The sequence below is a fragment of the Caretta caretta genome, chromosome 1 (genome assembly GCF_965140235.1).
Source record: "Caretta caretta isolate rCarCar2 chromosome 1, rCarCar1.hap1, whole genome shotgun sequence".
Taxonomy (NCBI): domain Eukaryota; kingdom Metazoa; phylum Chordata; order Testudines; family Cheloniidae; genus Caretta; species Caretta caretta.
Window position 1 is genome coordinate 336,558,728 of NC_134206.1, and position 14,862 is coordinate 336,573,589.

Consider the following 14,862-nt stretch of genomic DNA (forward strand, 5'->3'; position numbering starts at 1 on the left):
GTTATTTTCCAAACTGGATTTGCAGCAGCCCTACACTAAATGTCAAATTAGGATTTGGGTTTTAAGTTTACTGGTGCATTTTTTGTATTATATAAAAATAGTTTGCCCCTGATTCTCATTTACGTTAAGGCCTCCTTAGTTTAATAATGTAAGGAGGCCATGGAGTAAACAAGAATTAGATCTCTTAATAGAAAATTTGCAATAGTTTTTAAATGGAACCTACTATATCTGAGTTTTTACTGGCTACAGAAGAGGCTACCTCTGTGTCATGAAGAATGTTTTTCACTGTTTGAGCCACAGCATGATGAATACAATGGTTTTCATTTATAAATCCACCAAACTGAAAACCTTCCAGATCTGTTACATTGATAATAAATGCCTTTTTTAACCTGAATTGTGGAATATTCCCCGGAACAGCTGAACAAACAAGCAAATGAGTTCAATTTTCATTCAAATGTAACACGTAATTGATGCTTTCTAATACCAGGTCTGTTAACCCATTTGTAAAGAAGTCCACATGCTTAGCATCCACTCAGCCATATTAAATTCTCCCAGGATCAGCAGATTGAAAGCTTAATGCGAACTATATTAATATACGTTACTAAAAACATGATGCATAGGGTCAGTAAGTAGTACTCTTTTGCACCCCATGTAATAAGGTTTTACACTGCACTAAAACTTAAACTTTGTTAGAATTACTCATTAAGGGCTCAGTCCTGTAGCTTTTACTTACGTAAATAGTCCCACTGAAGTTACTGGGACTACCCTACCAATGTAAAAAAACAAAATTAAAAATCTTTTAGGATCAAGACTAAATCCATTATTTTATTAATGTGCTCATAAAGCTACATTAATTTGTATAGGAAACTACATAGTGGTCTAAAGTCTGCTTACTTTACTCAGGCATAATGTTTCATAGACGTAAGTGCCTGCGTAAGGTGAGCAGGATTTGCCCATTATATTGATTAAATACTTCACAGTGTAAAAATTTACTATCAGTTTGAGCTCCGTATTCCATAAATATAAGTAACTGTATGTGCATGAGAAATCCCAATACAGTCAGTAGGACTACTCATGTGAGGAGAGCTAGTGCCATGAGTAAGTGTTTGCAGGACTGGGGTCTTCATCTAGGTATTATTAAAGTGATTGGTTTATTTGGGTTCCATCACCTGCACTTTATCATATTAATATTTATTCTTAAGCTTTTCTCCATGCATGCTATGTGGATACATTACTGTAAATTTAAATTTAACAGTATGAGCAGAAATGAATTTCAAAAAAGTGAAACAAACAACAAAACCAATAACGCTGGAATAATAAAGTCTGAGAAATGATTGATAAATTGTGATGTTGAATTTAGACATGCACAGGCACAGATGCATTCTAATTCACCTATAACAATACAAACATTTCATGTTAATAGTCAGCAAGAAATCCCATCAAAGAATCCAAAGAGTTTTTTAGCTGGTAGATGGCCCTCTAGCACTAGTTTCATGTTTATTAAAAACACATTTTACATTTGAACCCATTTTAATGTTTTTTCTAGGAACCCACTGTTATTTCTGCAATGAAGATTTCCACAAAGCAGGTACTGTATGCACAAGCTTTAAATCACTTTTTAAAATATTTATTGACCTGTATAGTTCAGAGACAGTAACTTGGCACTTAGGAGAGGCATATTAATTATACCAGCAACATCCCATCCCTTTACATAAACATCAGCAGTTTCTCAAGGAGAATGTGTCAGGCAGTAGAGAAAGGAAAAAGTTAGTTTTGTGCTTTACTGGCAAGGTGTAAACTAAACACTAACTAACCAGCTGCTTGTAGAAAAATTCCACATTACCAAATGCTCCAGTGACTGAGAAGCTATTGAGTTTAGAGGCATTGCATTCACTTACAACATGTCTGAATATGGCCTTTACACATATGAACCCAGTGCTGTTTCCTGTGAACTTAGTGGCAAAACCCTTCATTGATTTAAGTGGAAGTACAGTCACCCCCGGTATGCTTTATAATAGCTTGTATTATAGATATATAAAAATAGACAGGTGATTTTTCCCAGTTTTGCGGATTTGGGGCCTGATTCTGAAAATATGAACGAGTATCTTGCTTACTAACATGAGTATTCCCATTGAAGTTCTGGTAGTAATACCTGATAGTAAGTTGTTGCAGGATTGGGTCCATTAATAATGGTGTACAACACCTCTCAGCGAAGAGTCACAATGAGACCTATGTCCTGTTGAAATAGGTCTTAAGTGGTGCATTGGCCTTGTGAGGGCTCTCTTCAAAGGGCTAAATTGTATTCTCTAATGAACAGAGCTCAACTCTCCATTTCAAATGCTGAACACTGCAGCTAGGAATCCATTGTATATTGGAAACCTGCCTGAAAATGTGCAGTATTTGACACAAAACATTTTATTTGGGGCCAATTCCCTGACATATCACCCAAACCAACAAAAACGGTGGCTTAAAAAGAATGTACCATTTACAAACAAACCTGTCAAGTGGTGTATATGTTCACATCATACCAAAATGCTCTGCTTTGGATTATTTTTACAAGTACATTCTTTTAAGACAGCCGATTGTATTGTATAATGGGTTGTGCATTTTGTATAACTTCTTCTTCAAAGCATCTTTATTTACTTAGGAGGGATTACAATTTCCCCCAAGTCATTAGAAAACAAATTTACAATATTAATATTGTCTACAACTAGAAAGAGCACAGTATGAGTTATTCAGGCAAAATTAAGCTTTTGAAATATCAGCCAGCCTTGGATTAAAAATGACAGAATCATGATTCAGCATGACAAGCTTTTGGCACAGAGACTTTGTATCAAAGAAGTATCTGGCAACATGCTTCAACACTATATTTATGATTAAAAGATGCTCTAGGTTTTACATCTCAAACACATTATTCATTGTGTTTAAGTTGTAGGGTTTCACATAAACATCATAATAGCATATTTCAGAGGAACAGCCGTGTTAGTCTGTATTCGCAAAAAGAAAAGGAGTACTTGTGGCACCTTAGAGACTAACCAATTTATTTGAGCATGAGCTTTCGTGAGCCACAGCTCACTTCATCAGATAATAATAGCATAATAATTCTAGGCCAGGGTGGGCAAACTATAGCCCGCGGGCCATATCCAAACCCCCAGCTGATTTAATCTGGCCCTCGAGCTCCTGCTGGGGCGCGGGGTCTGGGGCTTGCCCCGCTGCAGCACTCCAGCCAGGGAGTAGAGACAGGGGCCACTCCACATGGCTCCTGGAAGCAGTGGTATGACCCTCGTCCAGCTCCTACGTGTAGGGGCAGCCAGGGGGATCCATTCTGCACGCTGCTCCCGCACCAAGCACCACCCCCGCAGCTCCCATTGGCCAGGAACTGCTGTCAATGGGAGCTGCAAGGGTGGTGCCAGTGGAAGGGGCAGCATGCAGAGCCACCTGGCCATACCTCCACATAGGAGCCAGAGAAGGGACATGCCACTGCTTCCGGGAGCCACTTGAGGTAAGTACCACCTGGAGCCTGCACCCCTGAGCCTTTCCCCCTGCCCCAACCTCCTGTCCTAGCCCTGATCCCCCTCCTGCCCTCCAAACCCCTTGATCCCAGCCCAGAGCACCATCCTACACCCCAAACTCCTCATCCCCAGCCCAACCCTAGAGCCCGCACCCCCAGCCAGAGCTCTCACCTCCCCCTGCACCCCAACCTCCTGCCTCAGGCCAGAGTTCTCTCCTACACCCTGAACTCCTCATTTCTGGCCTCACCCTGGAGCCTGCACCCCCAACCAGAGCCCTCACCCGCTCCTGTATCCCAGCCCCAATTTTGTGAGCATCCATGGCCTGACATACACTTTCTATTCCCAGATGTGGCCCTCCGGCCAAAAAGTTTTCCCACCCCTGTTCTAGGCACTGCACACTGCAAAAGTGTAAATGTAAACAATAAAATCAACATGCTTTATTCAATAGTTTCAGTGCACTCATCACTATATATATAAACTAGGAATGTGTGGATGTGATTCAGACAGCCCTGTGTACAGACCTTTCTGCTTACTCTTGCATACTTTACTAGGTCTGTGGGTCCCATCTGCTGCTACTTCAAGACTTTACCATTGCTACCTCTCTGTCAGTCTTGCCAAATCAATTGGCATTCCCCACTAGGTGTCTAGGTAAGGCCTAGTGCTTGCTGGTCCTCTGCACAGGGGTGAATTATAACCCTTGAATCAGCCCTTAACAATGCATTCAGAGTGAGCCTTGATGTGCCTCCTGTCCCTCTCTAGCTCACAGAGGTTAGATTTTGAGTTCATCACTAAGGATCTCATGTGTGTTCCACCCCCTAAATCCACTGATCCCTGAGAACTGCACTGTCCTTGGTGGATCAGCAACAGGAGCAGGCCTTCGGAGGAGAGTCCCTTGCCCCCTGGCTCCCTGCAGTTCCTTAAAAGCACTGTTACTGCAGGAACCAGCACTGCCCCCAGAGGTTCCCTCAGATGGGGCTCCACACTACAGAGGAAAAACCTGAAAAGTTTACCCAGATTCAATCTACAATAACTTTCTCCTTGTTGCCCCCTGAGTTCGGGAGGAGGAACAGGCCACAGAAAATCCCTTGTACCCCCATATGTATCCCCCTCCCCACCTGCTGCTATGAATAGCCACAGAACAGAGTAGGGGAGCTGGAAGGAACATTTTGTGGTGCAAACCCTCACCCCTTCTACCTCTTGGGCTCAGATTCATAGGTTTTATGAATCCCTATGCTCACAGAAGCCACAGGTGGGATGGGGCAAGGAAATCACTGGTTGATACAGACAAACTTTTTGTCTGGAACAGAGAATTTCTGTGGTTTCCACCACCCACATTTCCATTCAAGTTGGGGAGGGGGAGAGAGCAAGAGAGAATCTCTTAAATCTTCAAAAAAGAACTTACAGTCTATTTGCATACATGTGTGAAGTACTATATTTTATTCAGTGCTCACTGTTTCTGTTCCTGCATATCTTCACACTGGATAACATTCAGCCCTGTGCTGAGGAGCCATACAAAACCTATGCCCCACTTTCACGGCCTTGTGCTGGCTTGCTATACAGGGATGCATTTTACATCTGTTACTCCAAACCATAGGAAAAACAGTTACATCTCAGACATGAATGTGTGGTCAGTGATGGCAAACGGTGACCACTGCCACGTATTTGCCCCTCCCTTAACCCACAGTTCTTCCCTATAGTGCTGTTGTTTCAGCAGTTTGAAAAGAGCTCTTCAATGGACAGCTTCTCTTGCTGTAATTTGATCTGATAATCAGCTGATGTATTAAACACAAATTGTCTTGTGAAAGTGCAGTGTCAGGTCATTTTTGGGGACGCCTCCCTGACCATTTTTCGAATTTCATATTGGCTGGAATTATTTATTATTAGTGTCCAGCATAATGGTCAACAGCTGGATCTTAAATACATTGCTTTAAAGAGAAGCAAGTAGAGTGATTTGGATACTTTCTTGATTATAGGATTCCTAAACCACATATTATACTTAACCGCTTGAACATTCTGAACTGTCCCATAAGAAGTAAAATCTTTAAGCAACTTTCTTTTGGTCTTAGTTCATTTATTTTAGATTTCCTATGATTCGCTGTTCTTTTGTTCAGTTCAGAGCCTCTCATTCTAGGGAGATTTATTAGCAATCATTTTTGACTCATAAAAAATTGGTACATTGGTGTACATGAACCCTATTACAGTTTGGACATTGATTTTTCAATATACATCCTAGAATTCATTGTTATATGCTCTATACAGTAAGGTACATGCCACATTGTTTATATATAGTAGTGCCCCAGTTATATACAGTCCTACTACTATATGGTAATATATTACACTTCTGATTAATCAGTAAATGTCAGTCATGTCTGCTGCCAGTCACTCGTTCCATGCATTATTCCATCATTGACCTATATGCCTAGCTGAAGGCAGTTATGTAAGCTTAAGACTTCCCATATAGTACTAGATACATCCCTGTGTGATCAAGGGGTTTCTCCAGGACACTGCAGCTTTTATATCCCAGCCAGCGCTTTGTAAGAGGTGGAAGTTTCCTTGGGAAAGGTGCTAACACAGCGCAAGTGATCTGTCCCTGCCACCTCTTGGGACTGTGCTGGCCAGCTGTTGGCATCTCAACAAAGTAGCGACTGCAGCCAGCTTGCATTACTGAATCCTATATGGGCTTTACCTTTATGGAATCGCAACACAGGAGGTGAATCAGGTCCATGGGCTCGCTTGTAATACAGTTTCTTATGCAAGCCCTTTTTCCTCTAAAACAGAAAAACTAATGAAAATCTGTTTCATGAGACCTTAAAAACTGAGATCCTGGCTACTTTACTTGGGATTTAAAGAGTCCCATGGCATTTTCAAAATGAGAGGGCTATAGCCCTGAAGTCTTTGTGCTTCCTCAGTTTTGTAACATGAGTTTTCAACCCCACAGGTAGCTGCATTTCAGTGACTTTGTACATGTGTCAGGAATTTTTTTTTAACGAGGAGGGCCAAAAACCAAAATATTTTAATTTGATAGGCTGCCATAATGCCTCTTGGGAGTTGTAGCTCCGTTGCCTCATATCCCCATTACCCTCTATGGGCCAGGTCTCCCAGATGGATTACATCTCTTGTGCTGCATCATAGCAGCTGATATTATTGGGAGGGGAGTCTACAACTGAACTGTTTTCATTTGGATATCTTGCTATAGTGTTTCTTAAGAGTTGTAGTCTGGCTGTGAAGCCTGGCCCAGAGAGGATAATGGGGATATGACGAAACCAAACTACATCTCCATGATGCACCATAGCCAAGAACTATAATCAGCTGCCACCTTTCATCATGATGGGATACTGTTGTGCACTATCAAAGATGTAGTCTGTCCAGGAAGAATGGTCTATAGAGGAGTATGAGGCACCCAAACTACAACTCCCATGAGACACCATGACCAACACTTCCAAGTGAAAATATTTTGATTATTGACATTCCACCTAAAAGGCTAACTTTTCTGTGAAAAAGTTTGACAAAAATTAAATTTTGTTGTTTTCTTCAAAAATTTCAACTTAAAAAGAAGCACATTTTCCAACTAGCTCTACCACTGAGATTAGTTAGGCTCTTCATGGGTGGAGAAAGTGAATAGGGAAGTGTTATTTACCCCTTCACATAATACAAGAACCAGGGGTCACATGATGATATGAATAGGTAGCAGGACTGAAAAAAAACATCAGAAAGTACTTCTCCACACAACACACAGTCAATATGTGGAACTTGTTGCCAGGGGATGCTGTGAAGGCCAAAAGTATAACTGGATTAAAAAAAGAATCAGATAGATGCATGGAGGATAGATCCATCAATGGATGTTAGCCAAGATGGTCAGGAATGCAACACCATGTTCTGGGTGTCCCTAAACCTCTGACTTCCAGAAGCTGGAACAGGATAACAGTGGATGGATCATTTGATAGTTGCCCTGTTCTGTTCATGTCCGCTGAAGCATCTGGCACTGGCCACTGTCAGAAGACAGGATACTGGGCTACACGGTCCGTTGGTCTAACCCAGTATTGCCATTTTTATGGTATTGGAGGATAGGAACTTAGAGACATAGTCTCCCTCACTTCATTTGTGGCAATTCCATTGATGTCAGTGGAGGTTTCATAGAAAAATCAGCACCAGCATTTGTCCCATAGAAACAGGAAATAATTTTCTTACTTGGACTTTTTTTTAAATATTGGGGCTAATGTGCCTCTTGCTCACATGTGTGTAAATCAGGAGCAATATAATTGAAGTCACTGTAGACACACTGCTGTAAAACCCAGGTAAATGAGATCAGAATCACCCTCCGCTGTATATATTTTTGATGTATTGTGCATGTCTTTCCAGTGAAACCTGACTATTTGCAAACTTGCACTTAATTCACAGCAACAACTCTACATTGGCTCAGCTGCTGGAGTTTCACAGCTCCCTTTGCACCGCTGCGATGTGTATGGAAAAGCATGTGCTGAGTGCTGCCTTGCTAGAGACCCCTACTGTGCTTGGGACGGCTCTTCGTGCTCGCGTTACTTCCCTACTGCTAAGAGGTAGGGACAGTTGCAGATGTCTGCATTATCTACTATTTGCCTTAACTGATGATCTGAAAGGTGACCTGTGGGCTTTAGAGGTTTTTCATGGGATGGTTAACTGGAGCCCTTTCTTTTTCAAAGAAAACATATTTGTGAAAGTTACAAGCAATAGCAAGTCTTGGTAAGTGAACATTGCTACTTTTTGGGATGGCTTGGAAAGTCTATGATAAAAAAAAACATTCAGAATGGTGCCATCTCTGAAATGGAAATCTGCGCTCTTGTACAATGAGAAATGTCAACAATAAAAAACGGAGAGAAAATTAATTGAGAGCTCAGTCCTGCAATCATTACACACTTATGAATACAGGTACTTAACAACTGAAACATCATTGCCCTACACTTTCAAAAGTTGTGATGCTAACTGAATGAGAAAGCATTTGGGGATTGATGAAAACTGACAGATAGATACCACCTGATTTTCTATTGCTCTGCAACTTGTGCAAAGATGGTGCAGCCATTCTGATTTGATAGCATTTTACATTCACTTTGCACAGATGTAAATGATTACACGAGATGCATCGTGAAGAAGTATCAGGCCCTGTACATGAAAAATAATATTCGTATTGTTTCTAAGTACTGTGGAGTAGCTGTTTGGCTTAATGTTTTTAAAACATACATTTTTAGCCTCCAAATAAACTTTAAGTCTATCGCTATTAAGAATTGACTTTGAACCTGGGTCTATAATCTGCTGTCAATTACTCAGGTGTAAATCTGGAATAACTTAATTGATAAACATTGTTGCAAATCAGATCAGAATTTGGCCCACGGTCACCATATCGTCACCTTCTAACTATCAGTATATTAGACAAATTATTGCAAAAAAATATTGCTCGGATGGTGATAATGTAAAAGGGAATATGCCATAGGTGTCTTACACCAAAGGAGACATGAGAGATCCAAGCATCTATGTACAGAAGAGGCAAACTTCATCTTGAAGCTAAAGTTTACAAATATTTCAGTTAGGAATTTCATGCTTCCAAAATGTATTTAACTCCAGGGGGTGGTTGGTTGGCTGCTGGAAGGGATGAGATAATGTAAGGGACAGTAGGGAGAGTTTCCTCCACAGATATTTCAGCTGGAGAGGATTGAAATGTCAAGCTTTGTACCTCAATGTAGCCTAAGCAAACACTTGAAAAAAAAAAGGTGCTTATGAAACATGCAGTCTTATTTTTGCACCAGACTATTGAAATAATTTGAGGCAAAATAATTCTTCCCAGGGGAGGTAAAGAAGATAAACTAAATACACCAGTCACAAAATGAGCATTCCTGGAAAGAACTCAAATGCCATGGCCTCCCACTAATGCATCGCTACAAGTCCAGATTCCAAAAGTGTTAAGGATGTTGTGGCTTGATGCATGTGTAGGGATGGTTTGCTTATAGTCATTTTCTTTATCTGTCTGTCTTTTATATATTTCCCACTCCGTGTAACTTTAAGGAGCCTAAATGTCAGTTTAGAAAGCCCATAGTGTGACCATTTGACTTGTGCAGATGCTTTGGATCTCATGTTTCATAGATCACCATGCTGGCTTAATGCTGAAATGTGTGACATTTGCTTGATATCCAAACTAAATGCTTCATCCAAAATCCATTGAAATTAATGGGAGTCTAATTAGGCCTAATTCCTACAAATAGAATTCTATAAATAAGTTGGCCAGTGGAATTTATGAAGGGAGTGACAAAAATTGCATTTGCAGCTCATTTGGGCCTGGGTGTGGTTCTGATTCACCCAGCTAGCTTTCCATGGGGAAAATAGAGTGCAAACGTCCAGCACTGGCATGGATGAGAGAGATGAGGTATGTCTTTAGAACATGCACCTAAACACAGAAGGGTGCCTTCTATTAAAATGCTTTCATGCATCTTGTTGTGTCATTACACTGGAAAACATGATATTAATAGTGTGAGACAGAAGTGTCTAAGGCATCTAAGGCCCACTGATTTTCAGTGGGATTCATGCACTCAAGGTGAAGTTTTCAAAACTGCGTAAGTCCCATTTTCAGAAATAAATTAAAACTTAGTCTCCTCAGTGCCTAAATCATAAATGGAACTTAAGAGGTATCAGCTGTGGAATTTGATTCTGGATCTGGGTGGGAATTTTTTAACAATCTCTCCAAGAAAAAAATGATGATTTGTTCAAATCAAAATTGTTTGTGAGAAGAGGGCAATTTCCACAAAATTCCTGTGTCTGAAAAAAAAAAAGAATTACGGGCTGGGAAAACCATTTTCCAGCCCATTTCTCCTTTCAGTCAAAGTTTGTTAAGCTATGCAGCATACCCAATAGACTATCAATTCATTCAGGGCTTTGTGACAATTGAATTCCCTCACGGAGGGAGGGAATGATATCTGTGGAAGAAGAGAGTTATATGAGTGCTGGGTGAAATGTTCAATAGCTTCAGTAGTTCAAAAATAAATGAAACTTAGGGTACTCTCTGACTAAATCACTTTTGAAAATTATATGTAGGTACATTTTTTCAGAAATGGGAATTTTGTGGAAATCGCCTTCTCACAAATAATTTTGATTTCAACAAATCAGCATTTTTTCATGGAGAGATTGTCAAAAAATTTCCACCCAGATCCAGAATCAAATTCCACAGCTGATAACCCCTAATGGAAGATCCCATGCATGCCTCTCCCATCAGTTCTGGGGCTGTTCATGAGTTGTGTTCCCACTGATTTTCACTCTGAGAAAGGGAAGGGTAAGACATGGTCTCTGCATTGCAGAAACCATTATATTTACTTAATTTGGACCATTGTGACTGAAGGGTGAGACCAAGCATGGCTCTTACAAGGATACTTCACTTTTTTGTGTGTGTCAATGGATGCCATAATCTGACATCTCAATATTGTTTGGCCATCTAATCCTTTTTGCTCTCTCCTGACTTTGCAATCACTGTGGTTTTCTCCTATTCCCCAAGTAAAGTGCTTGTTCTCAAAACACATCTTTGTTTGCCCTGTTCTTTTCTTCTTTTTAAAATAAATCTCCTTTCCATGGGCTGAATTGGGTTTTGTATCACAGCTGTTTAGGTAAGAAAAGAAACAGACAAAGCAAGCACAACAAATGCAAACCAAAGAGAACTGTATAGAAAAATATGGGTTTTCTTTTTTTGTAAAACACATTTTTCAAACAGATCAACACTTTATTAAAGAGAAGAGATGAAGAGCAAATTGGAGGGAGAATATAAAGTTATATTAAATGGGATTGTGATAAAAATTAGAGAGGGACTCAAGCTACAAAATTTAGATCTGGACTTTGAATACACCATTTTTCAAGGATGTTCCGTTTCAGAATTTTAATTCAGCCCATACTAAAGATGAAAGCCACTTGCAAAAACTTGCATATGGATTTAGATCCAAGGTTGTGGTCAAACCAGAAGAAAGCTGAGTTAAACATTATCCTATCCATCTCTAAATATATTAAGCCTTAGCAGTAACATTTGTGACAAAGCTCTGTCCTTGCCTCCGTGGGTCCTGTGTTTCCTGGCGGATTTCGCTAGCCTCAAAGGCTCAATGTGACCCTCCACGTAACCCTTCTCTCTCTAGAGACAAGGGTCACAGTCTACTGAGCCATTTTCATCATAAGCCGGCGAGGGGAGGGGAGGACAAGAGAAGTTATCCTTCCTTGCACAGTCTCTGTTGTCTCCCAGTAATTAATCAGGGGGCAAAGGATGGGGGGAGCCTGGGCCCACCCTCTACTTCAGGCTCCAGCCCAGGACCCTAATAGTATCAGCTATGGTAGCTGACCTTTTAGAAACATGACATGTACAGTTCCCTGGGCTACTTCCCCCACAGCAGCCCTCACTTCTCAAGCTCCACTTCACCCTTACCTCAGGGCCTCCTTCCTTGTGCCTGATATGGTGTATACTACTCAGTCTCTACAACAGCACAACTTCCTCCCACAACTCCTGACATGCACATCCACCTGACTGACTGGGAGGCTTTTAACTAGTTTCAGCCAGCCCCTGATTGGCTTCAGGTGTCCCAATCAACCTAGCAGTCTCCCTGCCTTCTGGAAAGTTCTTAATTGGCCCCAGGTGTCTTAATTGACCTGGAGCAGCTGCCATTTCACTTATCCTGGTACCAGGGATTTGTTTAGCCTGGAGCTAATATATCTATCTCCCACTACTTTTCTATAGCCATCTGGCCTTGCCCCATCACACATTGTAGTTTGCCAAGTAAGCCTCTTGCCTATAATCTAGAAGAATCCGATGATGAAGCTAGGCTATTTGATGTAATCTCCGTTTGTAGACAAGAGGGTGCCATTTTAAATTCCTTGTACTTTCAATAAACATTAAACATGCTGCACTTTGTACATGTTGGACTCTTATTAATCTATATTTCAACAGACGGATGAATTTACCCATAATCAGTATTTTTAGGAGGGCTTACAATACATGCACATGCATTTATCAATGACTGAAGCTTTCATTTGGAAGCATGAAGAATTGTATTATCTACAATGCTGTAGAATGCAGTAAAGTATGACTTTCCTTGCCCTGGTATGTTCTAGGTAATGTTGCATGCCCCAGATAACTGTAAATAACAATGGCCTTCTTTTTTGGCTTACCTAACACAAATACTTAATTTCATCTCTGAGAAAGTGAATAACATTTTCTGATGTGATTTTCTTAGGCGTACCAGACGACAAGATATCCGAAATGGAGATCCTCTCACTCACTGTTCTGACCTGCAGCATCATGGTAAGTTATAGATATTTTGTTTAAGTACAACCAGCAGGCATGTAATGTTCAGACTGTGCGTGATTGCTGTGGGAAGCAAAAGTATGAACCAGGAGTGAAACTATACTGCCCACTCATGACAAGTTAACTTGCCTTTGGTCATTACCCTAATTTTGACTGCCTGTAATAATCAGATCAAGGATTCAGTACACTCTTATTTGCAAGCTAATAACACATTCAAACTTTTTTAAAGTTTCTGATACACCTGACATTGTAACATAGGAACAAGCTTTACATATTGTATGGGAAATGATCATATTGGCCATCATCATTGCTATCGTCAGTGTACGTGTTGCTTTACATAGCGGTGACACCCTAGCTCTTTGCTATATATAGTGATGGAACTAACCATACTGACACAGAATTGTATATGCTTGTAGTGGAAAAGAACTGTTACATCATCTAGTTCATTCCTGGGACAAGGATTGTTTCCTGTAATATAAACAGACTGGTCTAATTTTAACTGGGATAAGATTTCTAAACTTTTTTAATCCCTTTATTTTGTTTCTGGTTGTAGAGGTGTCACAAAGGGGAGACAGAGACAGGCAAATCCCCCCACCCCTCTGGTCCTAACACATTCGGTATAATTTTGTCCCCCAACTGGGACATGCTGACTGCCGCTTCCCGCAGCCCCCATTGGCTGGGAACGGTGAACCGCAGCCACTGGGAGCTGCAGGGGGCTGTGCCTGTGGATGGTCAATGTAAACAAAAGGTCTCACAGCCCACCAGCGGATTACCCTGATGGGACGCATGCCAAAGGTTGCCGACCCTTGCCATAGACAATGGAAGCAGTGCAAGAACTCAGGCCGATAATGCTGCCAGCCCATGGGGGTGATGCTGCCTCTCCAGGGCTCTGTGCATGCTGCCTGTGGGGGACAGGGGAAACCGAGGAGCTGTGGCTCTGGGGGTGCTGTGGGGGGGAGGAAGGATGCTAAGGAGCTGACTCTGGGAGTGCTGGTTCTGGGGAGGCAGCCGTAGTGGCCTGGGGAATGGTGTTACCACTGCCAGGCCTTTTTCACTGCAGCCTGTGTAGTCCCCACCCAGCAGCCCGAATCTGCCACCATCTCTTCATAACAGTGTGGGGCAGGGCTGGGCTGGCTCAGTCCCAGGAGCAAAGGGCCCAGCCCAGCATCCTAGCACATAGTGGAGGGGCAGTGGGACAGAAAAGCACCAACCCCATCCAGCAGTTCAATTTTGTGACTCATCCCCCATTCCCCTTGACCCACATAACTCCAGCCGCTAACCCCAGCCCCCAGATATGTCTACCCCAATCTCCTCCCTCAACCGGGGTCAGATTTTTGTTTTAATAACTGGTTATATTTCAGAAGACAAACCTGTCTTCCCACAGGTACCCAATTTTCTGCCACACACTTCACAGCATCCTCATTCAGAGAATGAAAACTTTACTTTTTGCTTGACATGAAAAAGAACACTTAGACGATACTTCCCTCTGCTGGAGAAAATTGTCCACTGTTGGTTTGTGACATAAGTGATGCTGGTGTTGGTTAAACCAATTAATAGACTTCAGGGATATACAAAGCGGAGATGCCTGAAGATCCCATGTGTCTTCAACTCCATATAATAACAGCAACTAATCTATGCTCACATTGCTGTATTACATTGCAGTAACACTGCTTATTTCTAGGGCTGTCAAACGATTAAAAAATTAATCGTGATTAATCGTAAGATTTAAAAAAATCTTGATTAATCACAGTTTTAATCTCACTGTTAAACAATAATAGAATGCCATTTATTTAAATATTTTGGATGTTTTCTACATTTTCAAATATATTGATTTCAATTATAACACAGAATACAAAGTGTACAGTGTTCACTTTATATTATTTTTATAACAAATATTTGCATTGTAAAAAAGATAAACAAAAGAAACAGTATTTTCCAATTCACCTCACACAAGTACTGTAGTTCCATCTCTTTGTCACAAAAGTGCCACTTATAAATGTAGATTTTTTTAACATAACTGCACTCAAAAATGAAACAATGGAAAACTTTAGCTCC

At 41.1% G+C, this 14,862-nt stretch overlaps 1 protein-coding gene across 2 annotated transcripts in view; it reads left to right on the forward strand.

Moving 5' to 3' along the window:
• SEMA3A (semaphorin 3A) overlaps positions 1–14,862 on the forward strand; it is a 289,689-nt gene that overhangs the window by 260,088 nt on the left and 14,739 nt on the right. For both annotated transcript variants that reach the window (XM_075124518.1, XM_048835313.2), the window contains 3 exons: positions 1,547–1,588; positions 7,911–8,068; positions 12,737–12,804. In XM_075124518.1, coding sequence (XP_074980619.1) covers positions 1,547–1,588; positions 7,911–8,068; positions 12,737–12,804 — 268 coding nt within the window. The remainder of the gene's footprint in view (positions 1–1,546; positions 1,589–7,910; positions 8,069–12,736; positions 12,805–14,862) is intronic.